The 12,966-nt window shown below is 35.8% G+C and overlaps 1 protein-coding gene across 1 annotated transcript in view; it reads left to right on the forward strand.

Moving 5' to 3' along the window:
- Window positions 1–12,966, forward strand: part of samd12 (sterile alpha motif domain containing 12) — a 124,676-nt gene that overhangs the window by 38,614 nt on the left and 73,096 nt on the right. Inside the window, exons 3-4 of the mRNA XM_088929023.1 lie at window positions 414–543; window positions 8,191–8,331. Of these exons, the coding sequence (XP_088785149.1) occupies window positions 414–543; window positions 8,191–8,331 (271 nt within the window). The remainder of the gene's footprint in view (window positions 1–413; window positions 544–8,190; window positions 8,332–12,966) is intronic.

A 12,966-nucleotide genomic window follows, 5' to 3' on the forward strand; every position in this document is an offset into this window, starting at 1 on the left:
ACACTTTCAGATGTTATATCACAAAGGAATTAAAAATATAAACAAGTTCTTCTTATGCCAGGAAAATAAAAATGTTAAATGCGTTATCATAGAGAAAAAAAGACAAATGTACTGTAGGCCTCCATAAGCTTAATGAATTTGTTGTTGTTTTTTTTATTTGAATCAATCAAAATAACAAATGCAATAAGATATTTATCTTTGACTTTTCATTATTTATTTTTGATCTTTGTTTTGATGTACAGAAGAAGCTGCTTCTAGTAAAGGTACAGATTGCCGGCAAATAAAAAATTCCATTGTTTTTGAAACATTGATGTTTTTCTTTTACTATGTAGGAATACAGTTAATTATGGAAAATATTTTGGGAGGTGTGGCTACATCTTCATTGATTCTGATATTATTTATTATGTCTGCAGCCTGGAAATGTGAAGCTATCGAAACCAGTAGCTCTATGGACTCAACAAGATGTCTGTAAGTGGCTAAAGAAACACTGTCCAAACCAGTACCAGATCTACAGCAATTCCTTCAAACAGCATGACATAACAGGTACATTTTAATAATACTATTAAGTTTGAAATCTTTCTAGCAGTATTGTTCCTTTTATTATTTATTTTTATTATTGCTAATCAAACCAAAGAAGTCACTAAAAGTTAGAAATATTGGCAATTCATTAAAGACTGTTGGTTATTTTGAGTTAGTTCACAGACCTTCATTCAGAAAACGAATCCCTTTATTGAATCTGTGTACTGAAAAGTATATCAGGTTGTGGGACCCGGCTTGCAGCCAAACAAATCCAGCCTTTAAGGGTGAGGCTTACTTTTTTTTCCCCAAATCCCTCCGGAAAATCTGTCAGTCTAAAAACAAAACCTACTTTTCACAGAAATAAGGGTCCTGTAGATTTGTATGCTCTCTCACCACACTTTGGTTCCAAAGTACTTTTCGCCACAAGCCCCCAAACAGCTTGTCTCAGGTCCAGCATTCTCAAGAAGAGGTTTAATTGGACTGCTCCTCCTTGGACCTTGGACATAAAGTGGGCTGAAAAAAACTCTGTTTGTGCTATCAGGGGTTGTTCTGCCTCACTCAATCCTTTAGCCCTAAAACTGAAACTAATGTTGTTTGCTCGAACCTGTTATTTTAGCATTTTTGTCTATGAAAGCTTAATTCATTGTTTTTAACCCAAATGTGAATGTATTCCAAGAATGGTGGAAAATAAGGCAGTGCATCTGGGCATTCATCATTTCTCCAAAAACAGCAACAGCGCCAGTAGTGTTACCACCTTTTTACTTGATCTTATAACATCTCAGAGCTCACCCAAAGCTGTCTCTGGTCAGGATAGACCTGATTGACCTGAAAGGAAAACCAGGTTTCTCCTGTAAGTGGTGTAGGTGGACCTGTAGGTTGCACTTTTCCTTCTGGAACACAATATCTATACCAATGCCCCAGTATGCTGACAGATGACACTGTGCTGCAGGAGGTGATGACCTTCAAATGAGATGTTTAGCCAGGGTCTTGACTAATTACTCATTAAAGGTCCTTTGCCAGTGTTGTAAGAGTTGGACTATTAAACTTAAGAGTCCTGGTCAAATTCTACTCTGGATTTGCACAATCTGTCCTTTGTAAAATTCCCCATTAATTGAATTGGTGGAGTAATGTTTCACTTCTCTGTCTGGTTTGCTGTGTGATGGGGTAGCTAGTGCATAATGGCTGCTGAATGTCACCTACAGTAGGTGGATACTGCACTGTAGTGGATAGAAATACAGTATGTGCCTTTTTATAAAAGCAGTTAGGGATCCTTGATGAAAAGTGCTATTTAATTATTGCAATCCGTAATGCTTGAAATAACATCAGATTTCTTGCAAAAAGATTCTGATCCCAGTTTTTCCCTTTAAAGGATTTCCATAGTGTGGATATGTGAATAATTGTTCTTGATCATTTTACATTTTATGTTTTCATCTTTATTACAAAATATTGGTTACATTTGCTTTCATCTACATTGGAAACAAAACAGGGTTTTAATGTCCTATATGACGCACCTCTTGGCATATACAGTATATAGTATGTCTGGAATCTATGCTAAAATATTCAGATTTTACTTCTTCAAAATTGGCAGTGTACTGTACATTAGTCTTCTAGCAACTGTTCGAAATAAGATCAGGGATTTCTCATAAGTAGCTGCAATCTTAACCTGTCCAATGGGATACAGAGAGTTCTTGGCCTTAAAGGAGTACTAGATTTCATCTGCATTTCCCTGTTAGTACATTTCACACTTTTTGCATATCCAATTATGTGTGTTCTGCACGGTTATCTGTATTTCTGCTTAGGTGGCTGTTTGCTGACTCTATCCCAGCAGAAACAGCCTCTGAAGGAGATATCTCAAAGCGGGTTGCCAGGAAATGGAAAGGAGAAACCAATTAGAATTGCAGAATGCTCCAAATGTCATTGGTGAAAAAAGGGTGATTGTGGAGCAACATAGCCACACTGCCTTCGGCCCTGGGAGCATAGCTTCTTTTTTCCTGGAATTTTTAGCCTGCAAATTATGAGCTGAAACAACAACAAAGTACAAAGGAACTGGACAAGAGAAATCAAATAGCAGAAACTTTGTTTGGTATGAAGCGATATTTAAGCCGACCAAATTCTATAGCCTGAAATGCTCATTAAAAGATCTTCCTTTCATCTGTCCTTAAGGTTTACAATTCAAGTAACATTAAAGGAATCTATGTCATGTTTTAATCACTTGGTTTTAATTGATGTTCATTGTAAATGTCCGCTCAGGGACTACATTTTCATCTGTTGATTCCTGCATTTAGAAATAGAATACTTTTGATAAGGCAGGGTGGTTAAGAATTGTTTGTTCAGTATATTTTATTCATTGTGAAGTTTATTTTAATTTTAATTTTAATGATGATTACACAGAACAATTCATTTAAATATGAGACTGTATTGAGGTCTAATTCTTTTTTTCCTTTAATGATGAAGTACATCTAAAACTGTTAAAAATGTAATAGTACAGTACATCTGTCAGGACCTTCACCACTGAGTTTCTGTCCTTTTGCCAGAAATGTTCAGATACCTTTTCAGTCTGAATCAGTCTGATTAAGCTGTCATTAGAAATGGATTAAAAACACAACTCAGAAGTTAATGTAATGTAATAACAAAACATTCCCAACAAAAAGAACATTGGGGCAGCAAATGAGTAAATTGTATAGAGATGTTTAAAATAAAAAAGCAGGCCTAAAGAATAACAATATGTAATCAAACCTCATAAGAGCATATGTGGTAGATGCAGACTTAATTCCACCATTCAACATTGATGTTAGCTATTGTAATACGGCAGACATTTTCAGTCAGGCGGTTCACTTTTATGATGATACATGATGTAGAGAAGAACACCAAAATGATTGCCTATTTTTCATGCGCACACTAGTATGTTTTGGTGTTGTCAAAGGAATTTAGTCACAATGTCCGTCATTCATTTGATGAGAATGAGATGGGTTAAAGAGAAAGTCGTGATTTGCTTCTTCCTTGTGGTTAATACAGAGATAATTACTGGTAGGTATATCAAATTTTGTGTAATTTGCAAAAGAAATGTTGACTTGGAGATGGGTCTTGGAGATGAGTGAACAGCATGTGCTTTTTCTGGCTCTATGAGAGGAATAGGACAGAATCCCATAGGACTGCATCTGCAACAGTGTCGAATATGAACAGTGTGTAGTGTTTCCAACAGTGATCACTATTTACTTCTAGCCTGTGACTTTCACAGTAGCCTCCTGAAATGATCAACAATGTCCGTTCAATAAAATGTCAGTACACCTACTGCATAAAAGACCTTTTTCCTGATAATAGCTTTGTGAGTTGGTAGCAGTTTTAATAACTTTCTCTTGATGCTCCATATATACAAAACCAGACCTACTGCCATTTGCAAAGTTTTGAAATTTTAAAACTTTACTCCTTTCTGGCATAGTAGTTTGCTCAGGTGAAAGTCTTTCTTTCACTACAGTTCCAGTAGTTTTCGAAGGTTTGTAATGACCCACAGTAGAGCTCTCTTTTTAATTTAAAGCAATCACACTAGCATGCAGTCTTGCTTTCCACAAAGATGCCATTCCCTCCATTAACCTTCATTATAGCAAAGTACCAGACTAGAATATATACTGCTGATTCCTATCCTGGAATATAATTAGCGTCTAATTTCGACCATAGTATCTGACTCATATCCTTATGGGAACACTTTGTGCATATTTGGAACAATTTGTTCAAAGAATGGCATTTCGGTATAATTCACTCAAAACTATATCATTCCCTCTCTCCTACACTTGTTAAAATACTTATGACCTAAATAAGACATAAAAATAAAAGAATAATGAGTCGATATATAACCAGAGTGCCTGTTTATTGGATAGGTGGAATTTTCTTTTCCTTTTTAACCTCCTTGGGAATCAATACAGCTTCCATCCAAGAATTAATTCACCCAAAAATGCTTCTATTTATTAACTCTTTCCCAGCAACTTCATGAAAACAAATCAATAGCGCTGGAACTAGCGAGAACTACTTCTGCTGAATTTTGAATTTCTCCATGTTCTATGAAACTTTGCCACTGGGTTTTTTATCCTTCTATTTTGGTAACAACAGTTAATCACTGAGCAACCTTAGTCTCTTGCTGTGATTTGTTTGGTAGCAGTTCAGTGTAGGTATCCATTATGTCTAAAATAGCCTAGTCCTAAGCTTTGAGGTATGGGCCAGGCTATTCAACAATAGAGGATGTAAGCATATCACAGTTATTTAACGGCTTTAATACTTTATTGATATATTCCATATATCTAAATACGTGGTTGTTCCAAAAAATCTCAGTTCAGAAGCATAAAGTGGGTCTTCACCTGACACCACTCTATTTGTCCATACATACTTTCCGACAATAAAATACAAATGTTCTTAAAAAGCCATGTCTGTAGCGTTTGAAGATGATGCGGGTCGCAAGGTTAATTCCCTAACTATTTGGTCTCAAAGGCCTGAGTTTGGATGCTGCATAGTTCACAAGAGAAATGAATTATCCCTCAGTGGCACACAGGTCTGCTCACAGGCTCATCGTTTATCAGAAATGCCAGTCTTCTCTTGGGGTGAGGCACAGGAAGCTAAAGCACGAGATTAATTTGCAGAAATGCTCACATGGCAGGTTTCCTGCACTGTCGGTTACATTTATCTCCCTCCCTTCGAAAGTGCTGAATTAAATGATGCATATATCTTACCGTTTAATATGAGTATGTGGACAGCAGAATGTGTGCTTGAATCCCTTCCACCTCAGCATATTGCATATGAAAATGACAATGATTTGGATGCAAATGTTCTTGAACTCTTCTTCAAACTTTAGTATGGCGGCTGTGAGTTATGTACTTCCATCGTTCTCTCCCCAAATGCAATGATGCTTTTATGTGACAATCATCAGGAAATATTTGTTAAAAATTATACTTTTTCTTTGTATGAAGTCATTATCATACAAAATTATTTAAAACAATATCTACCTACTGTACAGTACTTTACGTGACAACCAAAGGATTAAATAAAAGGATTTTCTGTTCATTGTTTCATTAGATATTTGCTGTGAATTATTAAATCGTTTATAAATGATTTATAGAAAAATATTATAAATACATTTCCAAAGCATTTTAGGAGTAAACCTTTGATACTATGAATATGAAATAATTCTAGAAGGTCTGCTGAGATGCTTAAAAGCTTATAAATAGTTCTTTCTGCCTTCATGTGTTATGTTAACAATGGAAAAAATAATATGAACAGAGAATTGAATGTTGAAAAGTGTGTGTTCTGCCACCTCCATAGATAGTCCTGGTAAATTTAAGAGTGAAACATGCTAAATGCATAAAACTGTGGCAAAAGGATCCCAAGCACAAGGCCAAACTACACTTGAATATCTTAAGAGTAAGAAAGTGAATATCCTTGAGTAGCCTAGTCAAAGTCCTGACGAATCCTATTGCAAATCTGTAGATAGACTTTAAACACTGAAAAACTGTTGTCTGTATATGATTGCAGTTGTGCAAAATTGGTAGAGAGTGATCTAAAAAACTTGCATTAATGTTTCCACTAAAGATTGAGGACTGAACACCTAGGCAATCAACATATTTCATTTTTTTTCTCTTTAGATTTGCTGAAATTTGCAGTAACCTATCTTACCATTAGTAGTCTTTGATTTGAGCATTCGGGTTTAAAAAATGTGCGAATCAAGATGTAATTTCACATATCACCTTAGAAAGTGTCTGAATACTTTTGCACAGTAAGATGAACAAAATATTACAAACCAATTTAGAATCATGTATTTTTTATCATTTTTATTATTTTATTTTAAAATTTTAAATTTTAATAAAATGTTTAGCATAATTTAGATGTGAGGATATCATGCCATGCCTTAAGTCATCCCACAAGATACATGATTTTCAGTTGTAAAATACATTTTCTGAGTAAAATGATTTAATTTTTGTGTTCAAAATTAAATGTGGAAGCATGCTAATAAACCTTTTTTTTTACAAAAAAATCTCTATGATCTTTGCAAGTTCTTTTTCCTAATCATGTAAATGGGCAGAGGAATTTAATTATGGGCTTTGTTCGTGGTCACAAATATTAATTAATCTCATTATTACAAAATTCTCGTTAGAATTATTCAAAATTTCTCACAGTGAACATCTAAATAGCTGGGTGTCTCCTTTCCCAGTGCCAAATAATAGCTTTCCTCACCATCTTGAATACCTGGATAAAATTTACCTGCCAATCATGATGTTCCAAAACAATAATATTATGTTATCACATGATGCTTTGTAAGTCTTTAGTTAAATATCCATAATCATTAATGGAAGTTCAAATGTTTATATATTCAGCAACATGTTTGCCAATGGTCATTCTGTTGAGAGGCAAGAGGCAGGAAAGAACGTGAGAATGCAGCACAGCTTTGAAAGTGGTCCTTTCAGTCTTGCTTTGCATTGTGTTGTCTGTCTGTGTAGGTATTGATTGGGTTATAGAATGTGAATGGCATGTAACAGAACTCATGCACTAAGCCAGTTAAGGAGTAACATCACCCCCTGAAAGGCACACAGTGGACAAGCTCAGCTCTGGCTGGGGACCCAGTCTCTGGGCATGGCGGAGTTATCCATTGTCTAGGGAGTGGAGCTGTGTTTGCTCAGAACTCATGAGCAACCAAGTTCAAATCCTGACAGGGGCAGAGTGAGCTGCACGCATTACCTCTACAGCATTAAACATCCGAACGAGGAGATAGAGAATGATAAATACACATTTGTGGTTTCTCTCCACTATCATGGAGCATCTTAAAACGGCATCTATGCCTCAGTTGAAGTTTGTAAATTGGCACCTCTCATGACAAGAAATGTGTCCTGTCTAGTTAAGCTCTTGTCTTTCCAGTGTGGCCGATTTACTGTGTCGTTTTACTTATTCATGGACGTGGAAAGATTTTTTTCCATGAGCCTACAGAGCTCTCAAACTGCAGTTGTAAATACTTTGTATACCATGGTGTTAAATACATAAAGCTAATTATTTATACAGTTTTTTACTATACTTCATTTGTAGCAATGATGCATAGAGTTAATAGCTGTACTCCAGAGGGCCTGTTTGTGATGATTGACATGGCCATGGTAGAGCTATCCGACTCTCCTTTGGCCACTACTAGACAGCCATTGAATCTGGTGGGTGGTAAAGGAGCTGGAATTTCTGTCCAATGTAGCAGGATCTCCCAGTTGGAACATCTGGTGTAATTTGCCACATTAATCTAGTATTGTAGTGGAAGAGAGTGCCCCAGTTCGCATTGCCAATACAGCACAAAGATGGAAAATGAGCTTGTGTAAGCTGGCCTCAATTCCTGCAAAGCATATCTGTAGAACCATTCTCCAGGTCTCCTAGATTCTGTATGAGCAGTGGGATACCAGGGACCACTACTCCAACGTGCTTATTACTTTGCATAAATAGCCATTCTTTCTTAATTTATGTGTCGTTTTGTTTTTATTTGGTGCCTATATACAGTATGTAAGACTTCTGTGCCTGCCTTTCAGTCAAATTAAAATTTGTATTCATATTAAAATTCACTTAAGAAAATTTAATTTATTTAATATTGGACATGAATTTAATTATACTGGACAATCTGAAGCTAGCGTGAATATAATAGCTGTTATTTGTTTTCCTCAGGACGGGCGCTGATGAGACTGACAGATAAGAAGCTGGAGAGGATGGGTATCCTGCAGGAGAGCCAGAGACAATACATTCTGCAACAGGTCCTGCACTTGAGAGTGAGAGAAGAGGTCCGGAACCTACAGCTATTAACACAAGGTACAGCTATACTTACTGTATACTGTAAGTTCAGTTGACATTGCCGGGCAATCTAAGGTCTTAACATTTTGGAGCAAGACGAATTAATTATTGTATATGGTACCATATAATGTTCTTTCTTTTTCCTGAAAAAACAATTAACAAACTGAACATAAGAATAAATTATCTGATGTTCACATTTTATCATAATGCAGTTTTTGTTTATGAGGTATTTTCAGGCAGCTCGTAGCAGTATAGAGTACACTGGTACATGCACTGCACAAAGAACAGAAGCAAACAGGAAGTAAAAGGATGATATTGTAGAGTTTGGCCTTTGTGTGAAAGGGTTAAGCTCAGTGCGTGCTGGATAATAGAGTCAGGCACACATCTTGTGGAATGTTTGCAGCAAAAGTACAGTACGTGGCATTTCAGAACAACTGGAAAGTGGAAACGTCATTCTGTGTCGGTGTTAAAAATATTCTTGTTTGTCTTTTCCATTTTGTGTTTAAATATGTGCCCCAGTGTCCTTCTCTTAAAAACAGCACTTACGGTAGCTCAGAAAGATTTTGTGATGTATTAAAAAGCCTCATAAATGCTCAGAGGACAGCAGAAAATATGCATTTACATCATTATTTTACACTCCTGAAAGTTGTCAGAATGAGCTTACTTCAAAACTTCACTGAATTACACTGTGACTTCTTTACAATCCTATACTTTTTTCTACAGTTTCCAGACTTATATCATTTCTGTTTATGCATTTTCTTTATAGTTCATTTTAGTTATTATGTCACTGGTTTGCATCTTTTGTTGTTCCAAATAAATGAACTGGAAAAAATATAGTTATCAAAAGAGTCTTCAAGGTGAAATATAAAGGAAAAGGGAAGTGTATTTCTTGGGTACATATTTCAATATGCAGTGCTTCACAGAACGACCTCAGGAATTGTGCATGCCCATTTGTCTCTTCCTTATCACCTGTTTAGTCTTTTTGGAAAGTTTCCTGCTGTATGAGAGAGTAATAAAGTTGCTGATGTAGACAGGTGCTTTAAATGACATTCCCTGCATAAGATGCTTAATTTAAAAAGATATACATACAGGAAACTCCAGTGAATCTGTGTGAAGTTCAACAAGATAAAAGTTTCTTTTGAGAAAAATAATAATTTCATATACGATGAGGCTTCCTCGCTCCTTGAGCCCTTTACAGTGACAAAATCACTTAAGAAGCCCTAAATAGCCTCAAGTTCTCCCACAACAGGAGGCCAAATTCTTGGTATTTGTGGGGGTTAAATAGAATTCTGAGGCAGGATAGATCTGGTTGCAGAGACAGGGCCGTGGTCTAGCAGGCGTGGGTGGGAGTTCGGGAGACACTAATACAGTACAAACACCAGGCAGATACGTGGTCAAGAAACAGGCGTCAAATCCAAGAGAACAACACAATTTGCCAAAGTCAGAAACAAGTGAGGGTCAAGGATAACAAATATGACAGGAGTGGAGAGAATGACAAAAGGCTGAGCAGTGACTGAGGAGGGAGTCTGCTCTGAAAAGGAGTCTTATGACAATTGGAAACAGGCGAGGATGATAATCACTGAAGCAGCGCAGTGCAGAACTGCATTGCCACAGAAAACGTCAAAAAAAGTGTGAGAGTGTTGACACAGGAAAATCTGCCACCAGGGTTTGAGACTGACCACTGCACAGTGAGAAAAATTATCCATTTGAACAGTACATTTTTTACCTTGCAACACAGTATTCACTGCGGCTTGGGATTGGTACCTGCCTGAGAGACAGAGAGTGAATTCCAGCAGTATGTAGTAAAACAGGAGGACAATTTTGAAGTGACTTGAGCAAATCTCTACATTAGTATAAAGTAATTGTGTTTTGTTGATTTAATACTGGAAGACCTGTTAAGGGTACATTGTTTTACTTCTTACCACCATCCAGTTGAGAAACAAGAACTGCTCATAATTTAGGATACAGCTTATAAGGCTCTTGAAATATAGCAGTAGAAAATAGAACACATTTTCAGAAAGGCTTTTTTTTTTCTTTAAACTAAAAAAAGCTGCAGACGCTAAAAGGCCATACAAAATTAATGCTTCCTGGCATTAAGAGCTGTTGCAGCCTGGTCAGATGGCTAGAGATGGCTAATTAAAAATTATATGTGTAGATAGTAATTAACCTTAAAGACTTGTTGCAGTGTTGCTGTACTAATGAATGAATGTTGATGTACCTTAGATGACCTGTATGCCTATTCCTGTGTACTGTATATCCCAAGAGTAAGATTTTTCAGATTCCAAAAGCAAATGCTGGTTTCTGCTGTAGCATAGTTGAAATGTGTAACCATCCTTGGTTTGTTTTGTTGTTGTGGTGCCAGTTTATTAAAGGCTAATATGCATTGTGAACTAAAGAAGCAGACCAGAGCGACTGACAGGAACTGAGATGTTTTGAAGCAGGAATAAACATGAAATAGATCATAAAACAAACATGCCAGCAAGAGTAAATATGTGATTGGCAAGGAAACAGATATTTTACATGAAGCGACTATGCTAAAGAACTATGAGTCATGAGTGTGAATGAGGTATACTGTATGTTACTGTAAATGTATTTCAGTTTTTCCAATAAAATATACTTCTGCAGATTCTGGTATCGATATAACACGATAAACCATGAAATTACTGGACAGAAGCCAAAAACGATACTTGGTGTACATTTTATGAACCACATCTGTTAACCAGGATTACTTCTGAAGGAAAATGAGACCACTAGAATCTTGGTATTCTAAAAGAAGTTATTAAGTTCCAAATATTTTGAATAAAGTTTTCCTTACTGCTTTGTTTGAATTTCAGTTACAGACCTAGGGTGTTTTGTCCTCACAATCGAGAATCTTTTCTGCCAAATGTACTTTTTGTTTACCATTACTTGTTGTATGCACCCTATCTTACAGAGTAACAGAAATTAAAATACAGATACAGTATAAAATAATGAAAATGTCCTACAGTACATTGTATTGCATTTCTGTTTCTGCATGTGCAATACGTAATGCATTCCCTCCCATCAGTTTCATGGTAGTAGGGCTCAGCAAACTGAGACTTGCATAGTAATTATTAGATCATAATTACACACCTTGTTCTGTGTAATTGCTTTCATTATGGGAACACTTAAGATGACATGACTACTGAAATATTTACAAAATAGATTAAATTGACATTTACAAAATGAATCATGCGTGATCATAATGAAGTTTTAAAAGCGGTTTTTATAGGAAGCATTTCAGCTCTGCACACTTCCCAGGGAAAGAATTAAAGTCTCAATCTCAACATAAATCTTCCTTTTCATGTGAACACTGAACTTTTCAATTCTCCTACAGTACCCTAAACACATATTTCTGATTTCCCCATGCCATGTACAGTAGCTTTCTGTTGCTACAAAAAAAATCTCAAAATAGATACCTTTTCTGTATCGTTATTTTCCCTGTGTGTATGTTTTCAAGTTTGCCATTGTAGATATTAGTTTAAGTAAAGTAGATATTAGTTACCACTAGAAAAAAACATCTTTTGCTGACCAAAAAATATATTTGAGTATTCATTATGCAAGGATTTGAATTCCAGTCTCTAGTTTTTTAAAGCTTAGTTAATATTAACCCCCCCTTTAAAAACAAACATAGTTCTTATTCCATTTTTTTTAATAGATGAGGTTTAAAATAATGCAGAAGTGCCACATTCGCATTTCTGGTTTCTCAAATTTATTATTGCATGGTGCATCTGAAATATTATCACCTAAAAAACTTTTAGAATACTATAACTTTGGGTGGTGGTATTGACAACTGACAGGTGAGTTGATAAAGTATGCCCATGTGGGGCTACAAGTCAAAATGAACAGGTTTGTACTGTAATGCTTTTTTTTTTGTTTAACTGGGGAAACCAGAACCACATTATCCTAACCACAGTATCATAAACCATAACCACAGCACTAGAAGCAATGCATAGTTTTTAAATTACACATTGAATATTGATGAAAGCAGAACCTGACATTTGTACTAGGACTGCTTTGTCATAAACACAAATGACTATGCATAAGTCGGATTGGAATCCCATCCAGGATATTTTCCTTCTTTTCATCTGTGTTTGGCTGTAGTTCAGCAAGGACCTGGTTATTGAAAATTGATGGTTCTGATGGTCAAGTGTTTTCTAACACAGTTGAATTTTATTCATATTTGTACATTGCATTTGAAAACAAATCTAACATCTTTACAAAAACAATGTTAAGGTATGTATATGACTTTACTAAAGCGTTGCTTTAGTTATGTAACATATTATCCTTTGTGCAAGAATGCAAGCATGTACAGTACTTTGGTACATGATAGACTGCTAACCTCATTTTTCAAAGAACAAATGGGCACAGGACATTTTTTTATTCGAAAAGGACACTGTAGCTAGGGGTGACGGATGAATAATAACAGTAATAATGTGTTATTGCATAATTTAAAAAAACATTCAGATGTCATGAAGCTGCAGTGTACTAATGTCTTAAAATATAAAAGCATTTTACTGTTGAGAACTGTACTGGTATAGGCTATATATGTACAGTATCTGATTGGAGTGAAATTAACCTTGAAGAATCATTATCTGTGGTTCAAATGTTGTTCCATTGCTCAAAGGATTTGCA

Source organism: Atractosteus spatula, chromosome 12, assembly GCF_055471065.1.
Source record: "Atractosteus spatula isolate fAtrSpa1 chromosome 12, fAtrSpa1.hap1, whole genome shotgun sequence".
Lineage (NCBI taxonomy): Eukaryota > Metazoa > Chordata > Actinopteri > Semionotiformes > Lepisosteidae > Atractosteus > Atractosteus spatula.